General features: G+C 60.7%; 4 protein-coding genes across 5 annotated transcripts in view; 2 read left to right on the forward strand and 2 right to left on the reverse strand.

Annotated features, from left to right (window-relative positions):
• GMCL1 (germ cell-less 1, spermatogenesis associated) overlaps positions 1-10,189 on the reverse strand; it is an 11,127-nt gene extending 938 nt beyond the window's left edge. Inside the window, exons 1-13 of the mRNA XM_052673710.1 lie at positions 9,907-10,189; positions 8,456-8,579; positions 7,593-7,689; positions 7,424-7,521; positions 6,962-7,074; positions 6,735-6,800; positions 6,523-6,607; positions 6,228-6,318; positions 5,107-5,247; positions 1,232-1,301; positions 725-800; positions 479-624; positions 274-361 (exon numbers count right to left, since the gene is read on the reverse strand). Coding sequence (XP_052529670.1) covers positions 274-361; positions 479-624; positions 725-800; positions 1,232-1,301; positions 5,107-5,247; positions 6,228-6,318; positions 6,523-6,607; positions 6,735-6,800; positions 6,962-7,074; positions 7,424-7,521; positions 7,593-7,689; positions 8,456-8,579; positions 9,907-10,103 — 1,392 coding nt within the window. The 5' untranslated portion in view covers positions 10,104-10,189. The remainder of the gene's footprint in view (positions 1-273; positions 362-478; positions 625-724; positions 801-1,231; positions 1,302-5,106; positions 5,248-6,227; positions 6,319-6,522; positions 6,608-6,734; positions 6,801-6,961; positions 7,075-7,423; positions 7,522-7,592; positions 7,690-8,455; positions 8,580-9,906) is intronic.
• A 504-nt stretch (positions 10,190-10,693) lies between these two features.
• On the reverse strand, positions 10,694-16,666 carry KCNIP3 (potassium voltage-gated channel interacting protein 3). Of its 2 annotated transcripts, none has more exons than XM_052673715.1 (9): positions 15,453-16,666; positions 14,885-15,199; positions 12,886-13,010; positions 12,727-12,796; positions 12,543-12,613; positions 12,024-12,131; positions 11,821-11,925; positions 11,061-11,123; positions 10,694-10,910 (listed from the first exon to the last, which is right to left on the reverse strand). In XM_052673715.1, the coding sequence occupies exons 2-9, from the start codon at positions 14,979-14,981 to the stop codon at positions 10,863-10,865; spliced, it is 687 nt and encodes a 228-aa protein (XP_052529675.1). In that variant the 5' UTR covers positions 14,982-15,199; positions 15,453-16,666; the 3' UTR covers positions 10,694-10,862. The 2 variants fall into 2 exon arrangements, with proteins under 2 accessions (XP_052529675.1, XP_052529674.1); XM_052673714.1 differs by having other exon boundaries at positions 14,885-15,359.
• Positions 16,667-16,750: 84 nt separating this feature from the next.
• LOC128076277 (cytochrome c oxidase subunit 5B, mitochondrial) lies at positions 16,751-17,569 on the forward strand. The gene is made up of 4 exons (XM_052673716.1): positions 16,751-16,892; positions 16,974-17,047; positions 17,144-17,243; positions 17,323-17,569. Exons 1-4 carry the CDS (start codon positions 16,799-16,801, stop codon positions 17,433-17,435), a joined length of 381 nt encoding a protein of 126 aa, XP_052529676.1. The 5' UTR covers positions 16,751-16,798; the 3' UTR covers positions 17,436-17,569.
• A 172-nt stretch (positions 17,570-17,741) lies between these two features.
• Positions 17,742-21,046, forward strand: LOC128076278 (fidgetin-like protein 2). The gene is made up of 6 exons (XM_052673717.1): positions 17,742-19,515; positions 19,614-20,250; positions 20,348-20,481; positions 20,525-20,578; positions 20,674-20,742; positions 20,840-21,046. Exons 2-6 carry the CDS (start codon positions 19,656-19,658, stop codon positions 21,044-21,046), a joined length of 1,059 nt encoding a protein of 352 aa, XP_052529677.1. The 5' UTR covers positions 17,742-19,515; positions 19,614-19,655.
• The last annotated feature ends 1,917 nt before the right edge of the window (positions 21,047-22,963 follow it).

Consider the following 22,963-nt stretch of genomic DNA (forward strand, 5'->3'; position numbering starts at 1 on the left):
CTGTGCTGCCTGTTGGCGTCGCACATCCCAGCCATGAGAGGAGGCCGCCCTCGAGCAGACATTCCCTTCACATCGTTAAGTTTGCAACAGCAGAGTCCTTAAGAAACACCTCCGCCCCCAAGCACAGGGGAACCCCACTGGTGCAGGGGGATGGAGTGGCATCGCAGCTCTGACCTCGTTAAGCCACGTTAATGAGACCCCCGGCACCCCAGCCCAGCTTTCCCCCTGCACGCTGCTCTGCATCCCGCACCAGGGCACAGCGCCCCAGCTTACCTGGTCCTTCTCCAGGCTCAGGATCTGATACCCCGTGGTCCTGCTGCAGATTATTTTCCCGCTGCTGTCGAAGGAGGCGAGGCGCAGCCTACGGATGCGAGGCAGGGAAGGGGCTCAGCGCCCTCCTGTTCTGCCACCGCAAAGGGGCTCCTTGCAGCACAGGAGGGAAGGCCTCGTCAGCCCAGTCCTGTGCTCAGGGAGGTACCTGAAGGCGATGCTGCGCCGGGGCTGCAGGCTGACAGAGCCGCTGCAGGGCTGGTTGAGCGTGTTCCGCTTGAAGATGATGTAACGATTGGTGTAAGTGATGAGGAGGTCGAAGCCGAAGTTGAAGCCGGTCCAACGCCAGCAGTACTGCAGGGAACGGCCGTGGAGCGCCCAGAGCCACAGCGCACAGCCAGCCCCGTCCTGGCTGCTCTCCCTCCCCAGCCCCCCGTGTTTGGAGCACACTTACGTCGCCGTCCTGCGCGAGCTTCCGCCCGCACCTCATGCTGCTTCCCTCCAGCTCCTCCTTGTTGATCTCTTGGGGCCTGCCAGCAAACAGAACAGCAGCACAGTGCACCAGCACGCCTTGGGATGCGTAGGAGCTCCCAGCGTCGCCTGTGTGGGTTGCAGCTCACTGCCAGCCCCCAGCCCCCCTCTCCAAGGACGCCTCCAGAGATTTTGGGGTCCGACTGTTGCAATGAACCACGCGGTGAAGGGGCTGAGCCAACAGGCCGGGCCTGACCAGCACAGCGCCCCGCTGGCTGCCGCTGGGTGAAACAGGCACAGATCAGCGCCTGGTGACGGAGCTCCGCTCCCAGCGCTGCCCCACTTCTCCTCCAGCCAAGGGGCTGCGCTGGATCCCAGGTGGGCACGAGGTGGCGCCCATGTGGGACCGCTGCCCCCCACCCCAAAAAACAACACCGCACCGTGTGGTCTTTATGAGAAATAAGCAGAGCAAATCCTGCTGTGTACGCACCCAGTGTCGCTGTCCTGTTCCACTCGCAGCATGGCAAACCACTGCTGTTTGTACACGGAGGACAGCCATCCTGCAAAGCAAGAACAGCAGCTGGCAACCAGCGCGTGCTGAGCACAGCCCCAGGGCAGCAGCGAGGTTGCGCTGGCCCTAAGAGGTTCATAAGAGATAAAGCGCGGGGTGTGGGAGCTCTCCTGGCCGATAGCAGCAAGGCCGCGTCCCGGAGCACACTGTGCTCAGGGGGGGTGGATGGGGGAATGCCAGAAGCATTCCTGCAGGCAGCAGGGAGGAGTGGGATGAATGCATACAAGGAAAGCAAATCAGGGCTCATTTACACCTCTTTTCGGGTGGAATTTCCTGATCTTAACACCTCCCCTGGCTGCAAACAGATGAGGGCAGACAGCAAAGCCTCGAGCAGATCTCGCCGTGCAGGGCTGCTCCTCCTTCCCCCGCTCCCTGCAGCTCAGCGCTGGGGTGTTGCAATTCACAACCAGCGCTGCAGGAAGCAGCAGATCCCTCCCGCGTGACCGCACGCCCCGCTGCCTCTCCCACCGCGGACTACAAAGCGGGTGAGCGCGGCACAGGGGCCGCTCAGCTGTGAGAAAGCAAACAACGGCTCTGCCGTGCTGGGAGCCGTGCCAGAACCGTGGGCTCTTGTACACCAAGCACGAGGAAATGGGCTTCAAAGCCACAATGCGAACGGGAGCGACCCCAGAACGGCTCGCGCTGTGCCGCACGAGGTGAAGCTGCCCGCAGGCTCTGCGCCGCAGGGACAAAACGTTCCACCCCACGTCTGTTTTGCAACAAGCTTTGATGCACACGGAAGGAGCCCACGGCTCCACGTGGCACCGCGGGTGAGGGTTTGCGGAGTGAAGGCGTGCAGGAAGCGCCAGGAGCTGCCCCGAGCACGGCGCGGGACGGGAGGCGCCCGCTGTGACTCAGGGCTGTGGGTCGCAGGGCTGGCAGAGCAGAGCGGCGTGCGCTGCTCGCTGCCTCCCTTCCTCGCGGCGCTCTGCCTCCACCTGCTGCTCCCACAGCGCCCAGCACGCGGAGAGCCGTAACCGAGCTGCAGGGCAGCAGCGGGGCAGGAGGCAGCGATCCCAGGTGGAGTATGGACACAAAGAGCAGGGGCAGGGTTAGGATTAGGGTTAGGGTTAGGGTTAGGGTTAGGATTAGGGTTGGGGTTAGGATTAGGGTTGGGGTTAGGATTAGGGGTTGGGGTTAGGATTAGGGTTAGGGTTAGGATTAGGGGTTGGGGTTAGGATTAGGATTGGGGTTAGGATTAGGGGTTGGGGTTAGGATTAGGGTTAGGGTTAGGATTAGGGGTTGGGGTTAGGGTTAGGATTAGGATTAGGGTTAGGGTTAGGGTTAGGATTAGGGGTTGGGGTTAGGATTAGGGTTGGGGTTAGGATTAGGGGTTGGGGTTAGGATTAGGGGTTGGGGTTAGGATTAGGGTTAGGGTTAGGATTAGGGGTTGGGGTTAGGATTAGGGTTAGGGTTAGGATTAGGGGTTGGGGTTAGGGTTAGGGTTAGGATTAGGGGTTGGGGTTAGGATTAGGGTTAGGGTTAGGATTAGGGGTTGGGGTTAGGATTAGGGTTGGGGTTAGGATTAGGGGTTGGGGTTAGGATTAGGGGTTGGGGTTAGGATTAGGGGTTGGGGTTAGGATTAGGATTAGGGTTAGGGTTAGGGTTAGGATTAGGATTAGGGGTTGGGGTTAGGATTAGGGTTGGGGTCGCAGGGCTGGCAGAGCAGAGCTGCCTCCCTCAACGGCGCTCTGCCTCCACGCAGCTCCGCTCTGCCAGAGCCAAGAGCAGCCCCAGGTACAACCTGCTTGGGCACTGACCTGGACACAGAGATGTCAAGGAGCTACAGACAGTGAAAATGACAGATTTCAGTGAGATGCAGCGTTTCTGCGATGCCCAGCCACTGCATCACCCCTAAACGGGTGCCACTGAGATGCAGGCATGCTGTGCACACAAAGAATCACAGAATGGCCAGGGTTGGAAGGGACCTCAAGGATGATGAATCTCCAACTCCCCCTTGCCACACACAGGGCCACCAACCTCCACGTTTAATGCTAAACCAGGCTGCCCAGGGCCCCGTCCAACCTGGCCTTGACCACCTCCAAGGACGGGGCATCACAGCCTCTCTGGGCAGCTGTTCAGCACCTCTCCACTCTCTGGGTAAAGAATTTCCCCCTGAAGACCTGTCCAAGAGCTGAGATGCCAAACTCGAGGTGAGGGACCAGCCTGGGGAGGGGAATTCTGCAGCGGGAGACCTGAGGCACTGCTGTGAGGAGCAGGGGGAGGGATGATGGAGGGGAGGAGCGAGGGGAGACGTCCTGTGCCATCAGGTGGCCCTGCATGAGGCAGGGGGTTGGAGATTCATCATCCTTGAGGTCCCTCCCAACCCCGGCCATTCTGTGATCAGAGGTACGAATGGCAGCAGTGCTAACGAGGAATGTTTTCAGGTTCTCCACTTGATAAATTGCTTCCAGGCTTGCAGCTTCCAAGCAAAGAAGGAAGCCACAGGTGAGCCCAGCCCTCAGCAGCCAGGCGTGAGCAGAATGGGTGTTTTTATCACATTTTATCATTTTTTATCAACTTCTGATAACATAACGGCGCCGAGCGATAACAGCACTGAATGCAGTTCCGCCCCGCGGGCCGCAGGCCCATAGAATCATAGAATCATAGAATCACCAAGGTTGGAAAAGACCTAAAAGATCATCCAGTCCAACCGTTCACCCATTCCCAATAGCTCCTACTAAACCATGTCCCTCAATACAACATCCAGCCTTTCCTTGAACACCCCCAGGCTCGGTGACTCCACCACCTCCCTGGGCATCCGTTCCAGTGCCTGACCACCCTTTCCGAAAAGTAATACTTCCTCATGTCCAGCCTGAATCTCCCCTGCTGTAGCTTGAAGCCATTCCCCCTGGTCCTATCACCAATGACACGAGAGAAGAGGCCGACCCCCAGCTCACTACAGCCTCCCTTCAGGAAGTTACAGAGAGCAATGAGGTCTCCCCTGAGCCTCCTCTTCTCCAGGCTGAACATTCCCAGCTCCTTCAGCCTCTCCTCATATGGCCTGTGTTCCAGACCCCTCACCAGCTTTGTTGCCCTCCTTTGAACACGTTCCAGGGCCTCAATATCTTTCTTGCAGTGAGGGGCCCAAAACTGGACACAGTACTCGAGGTGCGGCCTCACCAGTGCTGAATACAGGGGAACAATCACCTCTCTGCTCCTGCTTGCAACACTGTTTCTGATGCAAGCCAGGATGCCATTGGCCTTCTTGGCCACCTGGGCACACTGTGGGCTCATGTTCAGCCCAGCATCCATCCATACCCCCAGGTCCATTTCCTCTACGCAGTCCTCCAGCCACACCGCCCCAAGCCTGCAGCGTCGCCTGGGGTTGTTGTGGCCGAAGTGCAGGACCCGGCATTTGGCCTTGTTGAAACTCATCCTATTGGCTTCAGCCCAACTCTCCAGCCTGTCCAGATCCCTCTGTAGGGCCTCGCTACCCCCAGGCAGATCCACACTTCCAGCCAATTTGGTGTCATCTGCGAATTTACTGAGGGTGCACTCGATGCCCTCATCGAGGTCATCAATAAAGATATTGAAGAGGACAGGCCCCAGCACCGACCCCTGGGGAACACCACTCACAACCGGTCGCCAGCTGGATTTGACTCCATTTACCACCACTCTCTGTGCCCGGCCCTCCAACCAGCTCCTTACCCAGCCAAGAGTGTATCCATCCAAGCCTCTGGCTGCCAGCTTCTGCAGGAGAATGCTGTGGCCCAGAGCAGCACATCACCCTAAGGAGGGCAAAGTGCAAACAGAACAAGCACCCAACCTCCCCCCGGGCGCCAAACGCTCACCTGGGGGGATGAGGGCGTCCCTCTCCACAATCCGCGCCGACGCCAGGTCGCTGATGATGTACTGCAGGCGCAGGTGAGCGAACACGGGCCGGAAGGCAGCGCCCTGCTCCAGCTCCAGGAATGCAGCATCACCCTCCAGCTCTGTGGGACAGAGTTTCCCTGTGCTCAGCACTCGTGAGGCCGCACCTCGAGTGCTGTGTCCAGTTTTGGGCCCCTCGCTGCAAGAAACGTTGAGGCCCTGGAAGGTGTTCAAAGGAGGGCAACAAAGCTGTGAGGGGTCTGGAGCACAGGGCTGCTGAGGAGAGGCTGAAGGAGCTGGGATGTTCAGCCTGGAGGAGCTCAGGGCAGAGCTCACTGCTCCCTATGGCTGCTGAAGGGAGGCTGCAGGCAGCTGGGGGGCGGCCTCTGCTCTCGTGCCATCAGTGATGGGAGCAGAGGGAACGGCTTCAAGCTGCGGCAGGGGAGATTCAGGCTGGCCGTGAGGCTGTGTGACTGTCAGGAAGGTCAGGCACTGCAGTGGATGCACGGGGAGGTGGGGGGGCACCGAGCCTGGGGTGTTGAAGGCAAGGCTGGGTGCTGTGCTGAGCGACGTGGCTCAGTGGGAGCTGCTGGTGACGGCTGAGCGGTTGGACTGGAGGAGCTCTGAGGCCTTTTCCAACCTTGGTGATTCGATGGTTCTATGACAGCACAGCTGTACACACCATTCTGCTACAGACCCTGTCTGTATGTGAGGTGCAGCTTTTCGTTCACCACTCTGCGGTGGCTCCATGTCAAAGATGACGCGCACTTCCAAATCCTTTCAGCAGAAGCTCCATTCCAACCCAACCATCCCACGTTTCCATGTCCTCTGCGCTCCATTCCAACCCAACCATCCTATGGTTCCATGTCCTCTGAGCTCCATTCCAACCCAACCATCCCACGTTTCCATGTCCTCTGCGCTCCATTCCAACCCAACCATCCCACGTTTCCATGTCCTCTGAGCTCCATTCCAACCCAACCATCCTATGGTTCCATGTCCTCTGAGCTCCATTCCAACCCAACCATCCCCAGAAAACACAAGGAAGCCTGGAGATGAAAATTGCCACCTCCCCTGGATCCCAAGGCCCATCCCTGGTCCCTACCTCTCCTTCGCTCAGCAAACCAGGCATCAGCTTGTGCTAAGAGCTGCTTCAGAGGCCCGTTCCAGGAAGGCACCAGCTGCAGGAACATCCACTAGGTAACACAGACAGACCCCAGTCAGCCTGGCAGATCGCTTCTCCCACGAGCCATAGGTGTGTTATTAAAGCCACGTCTCCATCACACCCCACCGTTCCCCATCCTGCACCAAGTGCTCACAGCACATTTCACGGGGCTCCAACTTGCTGCTTCACACAGCAGCGCCTGGGGAGCAGCGGGTCGGCGCCCCGTGCCAGGTACCTTCTTGAGGGCAGTGTACAGATCCATCTCCACTTGCATCACAAAGAGGTTAGAAGAGCTGATCAGCTGCTTCATGAGGTTGATGCTGAAAAGGAGTAAAGTAATGATCACGGGGGTTCAGGGAGAGAAGGAAGAGTCGGGAATCCGCACAATCCATCAACAGCCAGCACCAGAAAGGCACCAAACGTGGCTGCAAACTGAAGGACGAATACCTGAGTTCTTTGAAGAGCTCCACGCTCTGGTGAGTCATCAGGTTGTTCAGGAGCCACTCGAGGCACCTGGGTTAAAAGCAAGCAGTCAGTGCCTTCCTTTTTCCCTGGGGATGTCAGCAGATCAGGGGCACAGAGCTCGAGGCGGACAGCTTGAAGTGACGAGGAGTTGCTGCTCACTGGGGTCCTGCCGTGCTGTGCAGGGAGCATCCTGCAGGACGCTGCCTCACCTTTTCTTCACCGAGTCCAAGCCGTACGTCCCCGCCGAGTTGTAATAACTGCACACGGTTTTGGCACTGATGGTTTCCTTCATCGTTTCCCCGCACTGCAGGATCAGGCCATCCTGCAGAAAGGGAAGGGGGGAAAAGAAACAAGCAGAAACACTGGGTTTCGCGCTCCGAGCAGGAAGGGGGAGATGCAGCACAGCTCATCGTCACCCTGCGGCGACGGCTGGCGCCACGGCGACCTCCGCTCTGCCGGCAGCGAGCAGCCAGGCCGCTCTTGAGCTCCCCCAAAACCCATCAGCAGCGCCAGGGCAGACAAACACCGAGCTGCTCCAGCACCGCTTCCACACACAGCTGACAACTTCCACGTCGCCACCGCAGCCCAGCCGTTTTCCAACACGGCGCCGCGTTCTGCTGCTTCGCTCTCCTCGCTGCAGGAAGGCAGGAAAGGCCCCGCTGCCCACTCACCAGCTGCAGCATGCAGGCGGCCGCCAGCAGGGCAACAACTCGGCCGGGTTTTATCAGCACGTCATCTCGGTACAGCGAGCCGAACGCCACCTGCAGGGCTGGAAGAGCAGCACAGCGCTCAGCGCCCGGCTGCCAGGAGCTGAGACGACTCCCCGCGGGCTCCACTCACCCTCTATGTCAATGTTCTGGTCGGGGATCTCCAGCTCGATGGTGTCCATGCAGGATTCCTTCCAGGAACCGCTAAACATGCTGGAGAAGTATCCTGACTGCAGGAGGGCAGAGGAGAGAGAAGGAGGTCGAGTTGGAAACGGCACTCGAATGAGAAGCACGGGCAGCTGCGCGTGGAGCTGAAGGTTGTCGGCGTTCCCCTTCACACAGAGAACAGGCAGCGTGCAGGGCACCCTGGTGCGCTGAGAAAGGCCTACGTGTGCTCAGTTTGTGCCTGAAAATGCACCCAGAGAATCTGAACTGCGCCTCTGCAACCAAACACAAGAGCCCAGCAGGGCCAGAAGAGCGGCGCCAGCTGCTTTCCTCCCAGCCCCACCAGCATTGGGGTACAATGAGTCCAGGAGCTGCATCCTTAACGACACCAGCGGGCCACAAATCCTGTGGGCATCAGGGAACCCGCTTTGGGTATCAGAGGGAAAAAACCAGCATGCAAGACATAGAAATTGATGTACAAGGTGGCAGCCTCGCACCAAGGACACGTACACAGACACCACCGATGGAAATATACCTTCAGGGCAAGGTATTTTAAACTAGAGGGTGAAAGGTTTCCGTCCAAGCGGAGCGAAATGCGCTGCTCTGCTAGGAGCCACGACTTTCCTCCCCAGCAGTGGATGTGCACACAGGGAGATGCATCACCCACTGACGTCTACCTGAGAGATCAGAAAAATAAAGGGTTTGTGTGGCACCGCGGCCCTGAGCTCCGCGTCGGTTCTGCTCTGGCACCCATGGGTGGGAAACGGGAGGCGAAAGGAGAAGACGTGAGGTGTTGTGAGGGGCAGCGCAGCTCCTGCTGGCGGCACCCACCTGCCGCAGGTACACTTTGTGCAAGTTCCACTCCTCTCCCAGAGCGCAGATTTTGATGTCGCTGTTTTCTCCGTTCAGAAACAGAGTCTGGTAAATATACATGGAGGTGCTTTTCAGCTTTTTCCTACGTGAGAAGGGTGACAGAGATGCTGCTTTCAAACGTCACACAAAAAAAACACAAAAAACCCTCGGCAAAAAGGGGTTCTTCTCCCCAGAGCAGTCGGATCCCTCCTTCCCCACCCTTACCCCCCGGTGCCCCCAGATGAGTTCCCACATGACCAGCAGCCCCCAGAGCCCCCCAAAATGCCCCAGGCCCCACACAGCGTCCCAAACTCCTTCCAATAAGCCCCAACCTCCCCAAAATGGCCCCAAACGGCCCCCAGCGGGCCTCAAACGCACCCCACACCCCCACCAGACAGACCTCCCCAAACAGGCCCAGACGCCCTCTAACAGCCCCAGATCCCCCAGCACATCCCAGACCCCCTCAAACTGGCCTGCGATCCTTTGAAACAGGTCCCAAATCTTCCCAACGTGCCCCAGACCCCAGACATGGGCCTCAATCAGACCCCAGCTTCCCCCCCCCCCCAGCACATCCCAGATTCCTACAACCAGGCCCCAAGCCCCCACAACATGCCACAGACCCTTTCCCAAACAGACCCAGCCCCCCTCAAACAGCTCCAGATCCCCTCAAACAGGCCAAGACTCCTCCAGCACATCCCAAAACCCCATAAAAAAGGCCTCAAACAGACCCAGCCCCCCTCTAACAGGTTCCAGTCCCACCCAGAACATCCCAGATCCCCCCTAACAAGCCCAGACCCCCCCAGTACATCCCAGATTCCCTCTAACAGGCTCCAGGCCCCCCAGCATGCCCCACATCCCCTCATACAGCTTCCAGACCTTCCCAACACACCCCAGACCTCCCTAAATAGGCCTCAATCAGACCCCAAGCTCCCCTCTACATCCAAGAGCCCCCCCCAAACAGGCCCCAGATCCCCATAAAAAGGCCTCAAACAGGCCCCACACCCCTTCAACATGTCCAGAGCTCTCCAGACAGACCCAGCCCCCCCTCCAAGGGTCCCCAGCCCCCCCCAGTACATCCTAGATCTCCTTTATCAGTCTCCAGGCCTGCCAGCATGCCCCGATCCCCCCAAAGAGGCCACAGATCCCAATAAAAAGGCCACAGATCCCAATAAAAAAGGCCCCACACCCCCCCACCTCGTCCCAAAACTCCCCAAACAGACCCACACCCCCTCTAACAGGCTCCAGTCCCATGCAGAACATCCCAGGTCCCCCCAGAGAGGCTCAGAGCCCCCTAAACAGGCCTCAGTCAGACCCAAACCCCAACTAGCACAGCCCAGATCCCTCCTACAGGCCTCATTTAGGCCCCAGACCCCCCACCCACCCCACAGCCCCCCAGCACGCCCATGACCGCTCCCCCTTCAGCCCCAGACCTGCGGGGGGCGCTGTGGAGCCGCTCGTCCCGCTCGCTGTCGCTCTCGCTCTCGCTGTCACCGGGTCCTTCGCCCCCTCCCCGCTTTCTCTTTCCTCCCCGACGTCCCCCGCCGCCTCGGCCTCCCTCCCCCACCGCCCCGTCTACGAGCGAGGGGCCGCCCCGCCGCCTCAGCAGCCGGCTGCTCAGAGAGCCCATCGCCGCCCTCCATGTGGGGAGGAAGAAGTGACGGAGACGCCTCAGCAACGGCCGGCGGCGGCCATGATGAGCGGGGGTGGCGGCGCGAGGGAGTGCGCATGCGCGGAGGGACGCTGCGGGAAGACGCGCATGCCCAAAGGGCGAGGTGCGGGCCTGCGCATACGCAGGTAGCGAAACGGGAGATGCGCATGCGCGGGGCACGCTTGTGCACTCTGGTTTCCACGCATGCGCAGTGCCGTAGCGAGGACTGCGTGGCGGAACCTGGTCGCCATGGTAACGGCCGTCCGCCATGCGGGGCCGGGCCTCTTCCTGCTCCTCCTCCCTCACCGCCGCCCCCGGTGCCGCCTCGCCCGCCCCGTTTTGGGGGAGATGCGGCCCCAGGTGCCGAGGTGGCGGAGGGCCGAAGCGCTGTGGGATCCCCACATCATGGCCGGGTGCTTTATTGAGGGGAAAAAAGAACAGAACAGCAAATCTCAGCCCCCATCCATCAGTGTCGCATCCATCCCATAATGTCCACCTTGTGCTGGGTCACCTCTGGGGCAGTGACCCATTTCTGGGGAGATCTGCCCCAAAATGAACTGCCAGGGGGGGTCCAGTGTGCAAGCTGGCCACGTCATCCTTCTTCTTAAGGGTTTCTCCTCATTATTGAGGTTCTTCTTCTCATTATTGAGGTTCTTCTTCTCATTATTAAGGGTTCCTCTTCATTTGCAACATCTCTCACGCCGTGTCCCACCACGGCCATCCTGGGATCCCTGTGCTCTAAATGGTGTTCTCAAAGATCTGCATGGAGCTCATGATGTCCGCATCCTGCCGGGGGACACGGATGCGTCACAGGTGCCCATAGGGGGAGGGGGCACCCATGGAAGGGTCCCCGAACCCATCCTGACATCGCTTTGGGTACCAGGATGGGAAGGGGGAGGAAGGGGGTGAGCCCAAAGTCAGTGCTGGCGGGGTCACCTGCTGGCACGTCTCCAGGAACTCCTCGTAGGTCACCACGCCGTCCCCATTCCTGTCCATCTTCTGCAGGGGCAGAGCTCAGCACGGATGTCCCCATCCCTGTTCCCATCCCCACCTCTCTCTCCATCCCCACCCCTATTTCCATCCCCATCCCCATCCTCACCTCCATCTCCATCCCCATTCCTGCCCCCATCTCCATCCCCATTCCCCTCTCCATCCCCATCCCCACCTCACTCTCCATCCCCATCTCTGCCCCCATCCCCTTTCCCATCTCCATCCTCATCCCCCTCTCCATCCCCATCCCTGTTCCTGTCCCCATCCCCACCTCCTTTTCCATCCCCATCCCTGCCCCCCTCTCCATCCCCATCCCTGTTCCCATCCCCACTTCCCACTCCATCCCCATCCCTGTTCCTGTCCCCATCCCCATCCCCACCTCCCTCTCCACCCCATCTCTGCCCCCATCCCCTTTCCCATCTCCATCCTCATCCCCCTCTCCATCCCCATCCCTGTTCCTGTCCCCATCCCCACCTCCTTCTCCATCCCCATCCCTGCCCCCATCTCCATCCTCATCCCCCTCTCCATCCCCATCCCTGTTCCCATCCCCACTTCCCCCTCCATCCCCATCCCTGTTCCTGTCCCCATCCCCATCCCCACCTCCCTCTCCACCCCATCCCTGCCCCCATCCCCTTTCCCATCTCCATCCCCATCCCTCTCTCCATCCCCATCCCCACCCCGTCCCCGTGCTGTGCTGGAGTCTCACCTGGAAGAACTGCTCCACGTGCTCTGCAGGCGCGCTGTCCCGCGGGGCAGGCAGGGTGCAGCGGCCCATCATATCATAAATGGATTTCATGATCTCCAGCATCTCCTGGGAGCAGACAGAACTGGGCTGACAAGGAGAACCCTCCCCTCCCCCCCCCGACCCAAGGGCGCCCCCTGCCCCCTTCCAGACGTCCCCCAGGGCACCTCCTTGGTGATGCGGCCGTCCTTATTGATGTCGTAGAGGTTGAAAGCCCAGTTCAGCTTCTCCTGCGCCGTGCCCCGCAGCAGGACGGACAGCCCGACGACAAAGTCCTGCCGGGGGGGGCGGTGGGCAGGACAGCGATGGTGAGCAGCCCCCGTTTCATACGGAGCTGCCGCGACCCCGCCTGGACCCCACAGAGCACTGCGGCGTGGCTGTTGACCACGGGCCCTTCTCCTATCGATCCCGTTTCTATTCCGGCTCCCATCTATTTTTAATGGCTGCAGCCCGGCCGTGCCGCAGCATCGCGCAGCCCTGAGCCTGCAGCAGCACTTGGGGGGCATTCAGGAGGTTCGGGTTGGGTTTTTTTTTTTTTGGGGGGGGGGGCGCTGTACCAAAATCCACGCACAGCCCCTTCCTGAGCGCCTCCCCCTCGTGCCAGCAGCGCTATCTGATGACTCACATGGCTGGCATTGGGCCGAGCACCCCCACCTCCCCCCCGGTGCCCCCCCGGCAGCGCTCACCTCGAAGCAGAGCGCCCCGCTGCCGTCCGCATCGAAGGCGTTGAACAAGAAGTGAGCGTAGGCGCTGGAATCTGGGGAGGGGGCAGATAGGGAGCATCTCGTGGGGTCGGGGTGTTTCTGGGGGGCTGTTTTTGGGGGTTGGGCGATGCTTTTTAAAGGGGGGGGTGATGCACCCCCGGCTCACCTCCCTGCGGGAAGAACTGCGCGTAGATGAGCGTGAAGGTCTCCTCGTCCACGTGGCCGCTGGGACAGTCCTGGGGGAGGACGGAGCGATGGCCACGGGGAGCCCCGCCAGGGGGGTGTCCCCAAAAGCGAGGGGAGGCCCCCAACCCGCCCTGCTCACGTTCTTGAAGCCACGGTAGAGGGACTGCAGCTCCTTCTTGGTGAACTTGGTGTGTGCCTGCAGCTCCTCCAGCCCCTCGGGTTGGTGCCGGGCTGCCGAGAGCTCCACGTCGCCGTCACTGGTGTCTGCGGGGGGTGACGGCGTGTCACCTTTTATTGGGGGGGAGCAGAGGGGCACCGGGACCTCCGGGATGGGGCTGTCCCTCCAGGAGCGCTGTGGGAGCCTCAGCCAGGACCTGGCAGTGCTCGGAAACACAACGGGAATCCCCCGAACCCGGCGGCTTCCCCTGTCGCCATACGGAGCTCCCCCGGTGGCTGCAGCCGTTGCAAACTCCGGGTTTCGTGACCCGAGTGAGGGAGGAAACGGCTCCGTCTGCACTTGGGGGGGTTCCTGGGAGCTGCTGGTCCTGGATGCGATCCTGGAGCATCTCAGAACCTCCCCGAGCATCGCCAGGTACCCTGAAACATTCCGGAGCTCCGGGCATCCCACAGCATCCTGAGCATCCCAAAGAATCGAGCAGCATCCTGGAGCATCCCTGAGCATCTCAGAGCATCCCCAAGCGTCCTGCAGCATCCTGAAGCATCCCCAATCATGTCAGAGCATCCCCAGACACCCCGAAACGTTCTGGAGCTCCCCTTGGCATCCCAAAGCATCCTCGAGCATCCTGCAGCATTCTGGAGCACCTCGGAGCGTCCCAAAGCGTCCCTGAGCATCTTAGAGCATCTCCAACCGTACTGCAGCATCCTGGAGCACCCTGCAACAACCCCAAAGCGCCGTGCAGCATCTCGGAGCATCTCAAAGCATCCCTGAGCATCCTGGAGCATCTCAAAGCATCCCTGAGCATCCTGGAGCATCTCTGAGCATCCTGGAGCATCTCAAAGCATTCCTGAGCATCCTGGAGCATCTCTGAGCATCCTGGAGCATTTCAAAGCATCCCTGAGCATCACAAAGCATTCCTGAGCATCCTGGAGCATCCCTGAGCATCCCGCAGCATTCTGCACCATCCCGCAGCATTCCAGAGCATCCCAAAGCATCCCTGACCATTCCAAAGCACCCCACAGCATCCCCAACCACACTGCGGCATCCTGGAGCGTCCCAAAGCATCTTGTGGCATCTCTGAGCATCCCAAAGCATTCCCCGAGCATCCTGGAGCATCTCCAAAACATCTCCAAGTATCCTGGAGCATCCTGGAGCATCCCCGTGCTTCCCTACGTAACCCTGAGCATCCCGGAGCATCTTAGAGCATCCCCGAGTGTCCTGCAGCATCCCGGAGCATCCTGGAGGATCTCAGATTGACCCCAAGCATCCTGCAGCTTCCCAGAGCATCCCCAAGAGCATCTCGGAGCGTCCTGGCGAATCCCGGATCGTCGTGCAGGATCCTGGAGAATCTCAGCATCCCAAAGCTTCCCCGAGAGTCTCCCGTCATCCCCGAGCGCCCAGCACATCCCAAAGCATTCTGGAACGTTGCAGATCATCTCCAGCAGCCCCTGCCCAGGTCCCCACCCGCATCGCATCCTCCGGCCGCTCCCGCCCCGGCCATCCGTGCTGCCGGAAGGTAATTAATAAATGATGGCCATTAATGTTTTCAGCCCCTGCGGAGCAGCTCAGCGTCGAGCAGGGAAGAACTTCGGGACGGGGAAGATGGGATGGAAACGGGGAGGGGGGATAAATGCCGTGGACCCCCGTGTGCGGCTTTTGGGTACGGAGGTCCATCACGGGGGTCTCAGGGGTCCCTGTGGGTTCGGGGCTCCGCTCCGTGCGTCTCAGGGGCGAAGCTGGGCTCAGAGCCCCCCAACAGCCCACGGCTGAGAGCCGGGCCGTGACACGGCACAAAGGGACGCCCCAAAACCTCCGCCTTCCACCACGGAGATCCAAAGAACCGCCCCAAAAACCCACGCATCCGAGGCACAGAGCATCCCGCAAACACACGGCGTGGGGCGGGCGCCCCAAAACCCACCTCTGGGGGAAGGAAAGGGGGAAGGGGGGGAACCGGGGTTACCTTCCACGGAGATGGGCTCCAGGATGCCGAACTGCTTCAGGACGGCGATGAAGAGGAGGATGACGACGGCCACGGCGCACAGCTCCATGCCCTGCATGCCCGCGGCGGGCGGGGGGCAGCGACGGCAGGTTGGGGATGTGGGGCCGCCCTGCCCCCCCCTGCCCTCCTCCCTTGGCACGCGCCCACACGGCTGCCTCCATCTTCCCTCTCTTCTCCTCCATCCGTTCCTCTTCTTCTCCTCTCTTCTCTTCCCCGACGTTTCCTCTTCTTCTCCATTATTCCTCCTCCAAAATTTGCCTTTTTCCCCAACGTTTTCTCTTCTCCTCCAATTATTTTCTCTCTTCCTCCTATGTTCTCTTTTCCTCCCCAATATTTTCTCTTTTTACTCCATATTCTCTTTTCCTCTCCAGTATTTTCTCTTCTTTCCAATGTTTTACCTTTCCCCTCTATATTCTGTTTTCTTCTCCAACGTTTTCTCTTCTCCTCCGATATTTTCTCTCTTCCTCCTATGTTCTCTTTTCCTCCCCAATATTTTCTCTTTTTATTCCATATTCTTTTCTTCTCCAACATTTTCTCCCCCAATATTTTCTCTTTTCACTCCATATTCTCTCCTCTTTCCCAATAGTTTCTCTTCCTCCCCCATATTTTCTCTTTTCCCCCTATGATCGTTTTTCCCCAATAGTTTCTCTTCTTCCCCTACAAATCCTTTTCATCTCCAACGTTTTCTCTTCTCCTCCTCCATTTTCCCTTCTTTCCCAATGGTTTCCTCCATCTTTCCTCTTTTTCCTCTTTATTCTCTTTTCTGCCCCAATATTTCCTCTTCTTCTCCACCATTTCCCCTTTTTCCTCCATTTTCTTTCTCCTTCTCCAATATTTCCTCTTCTTCCCCACCATTTCTTCTCCCCCAGCATTTTCTCTTTCCCCCAACATTTCCTCATTTATCCCCAATATTTTCTCATCTCCTCCATATTTTCTCCAGTTCTCCAATATTTCCTCATTTTTTCTCTCATTTTTCCCGTTTTTTCTCCTTTTCCCCCCATTTTCTCTCCTCTTCCATCTTTTCTCCCTCTCTCCATTCGTTCTCCTGCTTTCCCCCCTCCCACCCTCTTCCTATTCCACATTTTCCCCTTTTTCTCCCCTCTTCACCTTTTTTCCACCTTTTTTCATTTTCCTTTTTTTTCCTCCACTTTTTCCCCATCTTTTCTCCTTTTCCCTCATTTTTCCCCTTTTCCGTCACCTTTTCTTTTCCTCCTCCTTTTTCTCTCTCCTTTTCCTCGGGTTTTGCTCCTTTTCCCCCCTTTTTTCCCTTTCTCCTCCATTTTTCCCCTTTCTCCTCCATTTCCTCCCCTTCTCCCCACCATCTCCTCATTTTCCCCATCTCTCCTCTTTCTTCCTCCTCCTTTTCTCCCCAATCCCTCTCCCCTCTTTCCCCTCCCCTCCACCCTTTTCTTCCCAACCATTCCCCCCTTCCTGCCCCATTTTCCCCACATTTTTTGCGCCGTTTCCCACAACCTCCCCCATTCCCCCCTCGGCGCACCCCTAACCGAGCTCCATTCCACCCCCAGGCGGTAATTACCCCCCTGCAGGTAATTAACGGCCCCCCCCCCCCCCGCATCCATCGATCTGCACTGCAATATTAACGAAGGTGACTCATTAAAGGCCGCTCGGAGCGGGGGGGGGGAGGGGAGGCCCCGCGTTACGGCCTGGGGACGCAGCCCGGCCCGCCGCCCTGGGGGCCCGTTGCTATGGGCGTGGCTCCGCCCCGTTGCTATGGGCGTGGCTCCACCCCGTTGCTATGGGCGTGGCTCCACCCCGTTGCTATGGGCGTGACCCCTCCCCTCGACGCCCCGCCCTTCCGCTCCTCCACTTCCACTTCCGCCGCCGCCGGAAGCGCTGAGTGCCGCCGCTGCAGCCATGGCCTCAAGGTTACTGCGGGTGGGCGCGGCGCTGCGGCTTCTGCCCGCCGCCACCGGCCGGGCTGCGCCCGTGAGGAGCTTCGCCGCGCCTGGTGAGGACGGGAGGAGGGGCGGGATCCGGGTCCGGGTCTGAATCGAGTGGGCCGCCGCTCTGACCGCCGCTCGTCCCTCAGGCGACCTCGCCACGGATGAGGAGCAGGCGACGGGGCTGGAGCGGAAGGTGCTGGAGGCCATGAACAAAGGCCTGGTGAGTGCGAGGTGCTGGGCGTGGGGGCGGGACGGCATCCCGTTGCCGGGGATGGGGATCCCGCTGACCCCAGACCCCCTTTTCTCTCCCCCCCAGGACCCCTACAGCATGTTCCGGCCGAAGCGCTACGCGGGCACCAAGGAGGACCCCAACCTCGTGCCTTCCATCACCAATAAACGCATCGTGGGCTGCGTCTGTGAGTGTCCCCCCATTCCCTCCCCACGCCCCCCCTTCTCCCCACGCTTCCCCCCCCACCCTCTGTGCTCTTTCCCCAGGTGAAGAGGACAACAGCTGCGTCATCTGGTTCTGGCTGCACAAAGGGGAGGCGCAGCGCTGCCCCTCCTGTGGCGCTCACTACAAACTCATCCCACACGAGCTGCCCCACTGAGAGCCCCCCTGACAGCCCCGGGGGATCCTGTTGAGACCCACCCCTGGAAACTGGTCTTCAAAAGCTGAGCCACCGCAGCGCTCATTCTGCTGTGTCCCCCCCATCTTACATAGAAAAAGAACTGTGTGTGGAAACCCTGCCTGCTGTGTGTGTGTGCTGGGGGGCAACGACTGAGAGCTGGGTGGGGAGCAGGGGAGGCTGTGGTGACCCCTTGGGGTGCTGAGAGGGGGGGGGGAATCCCCAACCCATGGGTGCTCCATTGGGTTGGGGCTGATGAGGAACGCCCTGTGGGGTTGGGGGGGGTGCAGGATGGAAAGGCGCACTGGGGGGTCGTGTTGGGGTGAGCTGCCCCTTATCCTTTATCCTTGTCTCTGTCCTCAAAGCTGGGGGCTGGGAGCAGAGAGGGGCTGCTCTGTCCCCTCCCGCAGTGGGCGCTGTGTTTGGCCGTCCCCATTGTAAAGCACCTCATCCTCACACCCCATCCCAGCGCCGCCTCCTTTCAGTTGGAGCCGTTTTCCCCTCCTCCTGTCCCAGCGCGGCCCGAGATAGGAGTCCATCCGTCCCCTTCTGTCTGTCTGCCCTTCCCTGGACGTGTGCTCAGCGCTGCACCCGCAGTGCAGCCCTCCATCCCACAGCTGCGATGGGTGCTGTGGGCACACGGGTGGGTGACATCAGGAGCCCCAGCCGGCCGCAGCCTCCTTGTCCTCATGAGACTGAATTAATGGGAGTCTATGGGCCGGATGGCTGCAACCCAGGGCTCTGGAGGAGGGGCTGAGGTGGTGGCAGTGGCAGCCTGGCCTGCACCAGGAGCAGGGCAGCGATCGCCCCCTGCGCTCAGCTCTGTGAGGCCGCACCTCGAGTGCTGTGTCCAGTTTTGGGCCCACACTGCAGGAAGGACATCGAGGCCCTGGAGCGAGTTGAAAGAAGGGCAGCAAAGCTGTGAGGGGTCTGGAGGCCAGGGCTGATGAGGAGCGGCTGAGGGAGCTGGGGTTGTTCAGTGTGGAGAAGAGCAGCTAAGGGGAGACCTCACTGCACCCCACAGCTTCCTGAAGGGAGGGTGAGGTGAGGAGGGGTTTGGCCTCTTCTCCCAGGGGACAACCGGGACCCGAGGAAACGGCCGCAAGTTGTAGCAGAGGAGGTTTGGGTCAGATGAGGAAAAGCTTTTTCTCTCGACAGCAGTCAGGCATGGAACGGCTGCCCAGGGAGGTGGTGGAGTCGCCGTCCTGGCAGCGTTCAACAGGAGTGTGGATGAGGAGCTGCGAGATGTGGTTTAGTGCTGGTGGTGCAGTGGTGATGGGAGGGCGGTTGCACAGGATGATCTTGCAGGTTCCAACCTTGCGATTCTATGGTTCTATGGTTCTATTATTCTATGACAGGGGGCCCAGGGCAGGACGGGTGGCCCTGGGAGGCTGTTGAGGGCCGCAGAAAGCACTGGGCACGAGTGGAGCACTGGGTGAGTGCTGGGCTCCCAGCTCAAGGCAGACTCTCCTGTGCCAGCGCTGCAGGGAAGCTGCTCTGGGGGCAGGTTGTACTGCGGGCATCTCCAGAGCTCCCTTCCAGCCCCTGTGCTTTGTGACAAGCGGATGTGTGAAGGGAGGCAGCCAGCAGTGCGAGTTTGGTGGCTTTCAGAGTCCAAGCACCACAGCCCTGCGATGCCACCGGGAGTCGGAGTGCCATCAGCCACGTCCCTGCCTTCGTCTCCATTCCCTGCAATGGAGCTGAGTCGGGTGCACCCGCAGGGATGGGGCACCCACGGCCGCTCCGGGCAGCAGTGCCAGGGCCTCAGCTCCCCCTGGGATGAACTTCCCTGACCTCGAATCCCAATCCCCCCCTTCACGTTAAAACCATTCCCTTGGTCCCATCGCCACCCGGACACTTAGAAAGTTCATTTCCACCATGTTTATCATCTCCACTGAGACAACGGAAGGCCACAGCGAGCAGCCACAGCAAGTGCTGGGGACGGGGCAGGCGCAGAGCCGTGCTGTGACAGTGTCACAGAGAGCTCTTGTGAGCTCAGGGAGAGGGGCTGAGCTCAGCGGTCACGGAACCCCCCGCTGCCACTCTCGAGCTCCCTTGGCAGGTAAGGCAGCAGGCTGCTCTGCTCCTGGCACTGCGGCCCTCCGGCTGCTCCCAGTGCCCCACATCTCACCCAGCGCCCATTTGGGCATTTCCCCACAGAGAGAATCCCTTCACGGACGCTGACGGTGCTTCCGACACCCGATGCCGCTTTCTTTGGATCGTTTGTGGCGCCACCGGCCTGCTGCAATGCAGCCCACCTTTGGCAACGCAGCAGCGCTGGTGACACCGCAACCCCTCTACGTCCCCGCTGTCACCTCCGTGGTGCCTCAGGTCTGGCCTGGGGTGCCCCGTGTCCGGGGACAGGGAGCGCAGCTCCCACCCGGGGGGCCGCCTCCATCTGTGCGTCAGCTCCCACCTTGGGGGCTGCACCCAGGGACGGCTCCCCCCGCGGCCCCTGCCCACCGCTGGGGACATCCCCTGCAGGCAGGGACACCGCAGCCCCCGCAGCCGATGGGGCTGTGGCCTGGGGCCGTGTTCCACGCGCAGCCCCCGCAGCCCGCAGGCGGCTGCCCGCTGCAGGACCCCCATCGCCGCGTCCTTCCGCCGGCACCTCCAGCGCAGCAGCAGGGGCTCCCCGCGCCCTGCACCCTGCCCGCCAGCTGGCAGCAGGCGCCGGGGCCCTTTGCAGATGCCGTGGTGCTCACGGAGGGCCAGGGGCACCCGGCGCCCACCCACGCGTGCCCCCAACCCACCGCGGCTCCGCTCGGCTGCAGCGGCGCGGCGCTGGACTCAGGTGGTGAGTTTGGGGGCTGCGGGGCGGGCGGCAGGCTGTCCGCTCGGGCGGCTGTGGGAAGGCTGGCATTGCCTCACTGGGGACGTTCTTGCTTTTCCAGCGGCGACAGCGAGCGCAGACGTGGCGGAGGACGTTGCTGATCTGCTCCCGTGGATCAGCGGTGAGTGTGGGGTCTGCAGAGGGGGCGGGTGGGCGTCCGCGCCGACGGGGGGTGGGAAAGCTGGCAGTGCCCCTGTGGGGATCTTCTTGCTCTTTCCAGAACTGACATCCAACGCAGGCATCCCGCTCGACACCTCGGAGATCGACGATGTGCTGGCGTGGCTCAGCAACGGTGAGTTGAGGGGCTGCGGAGCAGGCGGGGATGTCTGCACCGAGGGGCTGTGGGAAAGCTGGCCCTGACCCTTGGGGATTTCCTTCCTTCTCCAGAAGGGACCCCCAGCTCAGCCGTTCCAGGGGACAAGGAGGACATCGACAGTCTGCTCACCTGGATCGCTGGTGAGTGCAGGGGCCGCAGCGGCGGCGGGCGGATGTCCGCCCCGAGTGGCTGTGGGAAGGCTGCCGTCATCGTTCTGGGGGGGTTTTGCTTTTCCAGAAGCGTCGAGTTGCCCGGAGGTCCCCCAGCCGCCACTGCCAGCCGTCCCCAGCAGCCTCAGCACCTCTCCTGCCATCGGAGCGGCCCCCGACCTTCCCACGAGCGGCAGGCAGCTCAGCAGAGAGGCGCAGGCTGTCGCCGGGCCCCTCGGGGAGCCGTGCTCAGGGCAGCCGGCATCCTCTGAGTCTCGGCTCCGCGAGCACCTGATGGAGGAGGCGAAGCAGAGGCAGCCCCGGGTGCTTCTCGCCCGCCTGGCGCTGCCGCCCCGCTGCACCTCCTGCCGCGTGCCGGACAGCCGCCGCCAGGGTGGCACCGAGCCGGCCGAGTGCCCGGCGCCCGCCCGCAGCGCCAGGAAAGGCAGGAGCAGAGGGCGCGAGCAGCGCAAGGACGGCGTCCCGGCCGGGAAGAGGAAGCCGCCCCCGGGCCAGGACGCTCCGCGGCAGAAACGGCGGCGCTAGGCGAGGCCGGCCGGGCTCAGCCTCAGCGGGAGCGGCTGCGGAAAGCGGCCCGCAAAGAAGGCGCAGCTGAGGCGCGGCCACGGCCCGCGAATGAGGCTCCCTGCAGCCCCGGGCTCCTCGCCGGCCCCTGCGGCACAGAGAGCAGCGGCGGTGCTCCAGGGGCACCGGCACCGGCCCCAGCGCTGCCCCTCCAAACCTGGGCTGTCCACCGACGTCATCTTGGACCGCTCCATTATCTGACACGATGTTCAATTAGGTTACACTGCATTAAATTATTAAAGGTTTTATATTCACTTTCCTACGCCTCCGCTTGCAGTCATTCACGCAGCACTAAACCCCTCCAGAGCCCAGTGCCCACCTGCGGGGCAGCACAGAGGGCCGGGTCCCAGCGCTGCCCCCAGCAGCCCCATCCCTCCCCTCCGAAATCCCCTGCCCTCCTCAGGCAGCACTGGGTGGCAGGGTAGGGATGGGGAATGGCTGCCCTCCAGTCACGGTCTCCCCAGTCAACGCCATCCCCTCCATCTCTGTTACAGCAGGCGAAACGCACACCTCCATACAGCCACAAACACGGGGATGCTGGATGCCATCTCCAGACAACTGGAAGAAAAGGAGGTGATGAGGAGCAGTCGGCACGGGTTCACCAGGGGGAGGTCGTGCCTGACCAACCTGGTGGCCTTCTGTGATGTTGTCTCTGGCTGGGTGGATGGGGGCAGAGCAGTGGATGTTGTCTACCTTGATTTCAGCAAGGCTTTTGATGCTGTCCCCCACAACATCCTTATAACAAAGCTGAGGAAGCGTGGGATGGATGAGCGGACAGTGAGGTGAGTTGAGGCCTGGCTGCTGGCACAGCGCAGAGGGTCGTTGGTGGTGCAGAGCCCAGTTGGAGGCCTGGAAGCAGCGCTGTTCCTCAGGGCTCGGTGCCGGGTCTGGTCCTGTTTAACATCTTCATCAATGACCTCAGTGAGGGGATGGCGGCCACCCTCAGCAAGTTTGTGATGATACGAAGTTGGGAGGATTGGCTGCAGGCCGTGCTGCCATTCAATGAGAGCTGGACAGGCTGAGAGCTGGGCAGCAAGAAACCGGATGAGGTTTAACAACAGCAAGTGTGGAGTCTTGGATCTGGGGAGGAAGAATTGCATGCAGCAGAACAGGTTGGGGGATGAGCTGCTGGAGGGGAGCCCTGCGGAGAGGGACCTGGGTGTCCTGGTGGAGGACAGGTTGCCATGAGCCAGCAGTGTGCCCTTGTGGCCAAGAGGGCCAATGGCATCCTGGGCTGCATTGCACAGAGCGTGGCCAGCAGGTCGAAGGAGGTGATCCTCCCCCTCTACTCTGCCCTGGTGAGGCCTCATCTGCAGCACTGCATCCAGTTCTGGGCTCCCCAGTACAAAACAGACAAGGATCTCTTGGAAAGAGTCCAGCGGAGGGCAACAAGATGGTGAAGGGCCTGGAGCATCTCTGCTATGGGGAAAGGCTGAGTGAACTGGGTCTGTTCAGCATGGAGAAAAGAAGGCTGAGAGGGGACCTGATCCAGGTCTGTAAATATCTGAGGTGTGGGGGCAGAATGGCGAGGCCAGACTGTTTTCAGTGGTGAGTGGAGACAGGAGGAGGGGAAACGGCTGGAAACTGCAGCATAGGAAGTTCTGCACAAATGTGCAAAGGAACGGCT

This window comes from Tympanuchus pallidicinctus, unplaced genomic scaffold (genome assembly GCF_026119805.1).
Source record: "Tympanuchus pallidicinctus isolate F22 unplaced genomic scaffold, pur_lepc_1.0 scaffold137, whole genome shotgun sequence".
Lineage (NCBI taxonomy): Eukaryota > Metazoa > Chordata > Aves > Galliformes > Phasianidae > Tympanuchus > Tympanuchus pallidicinctus.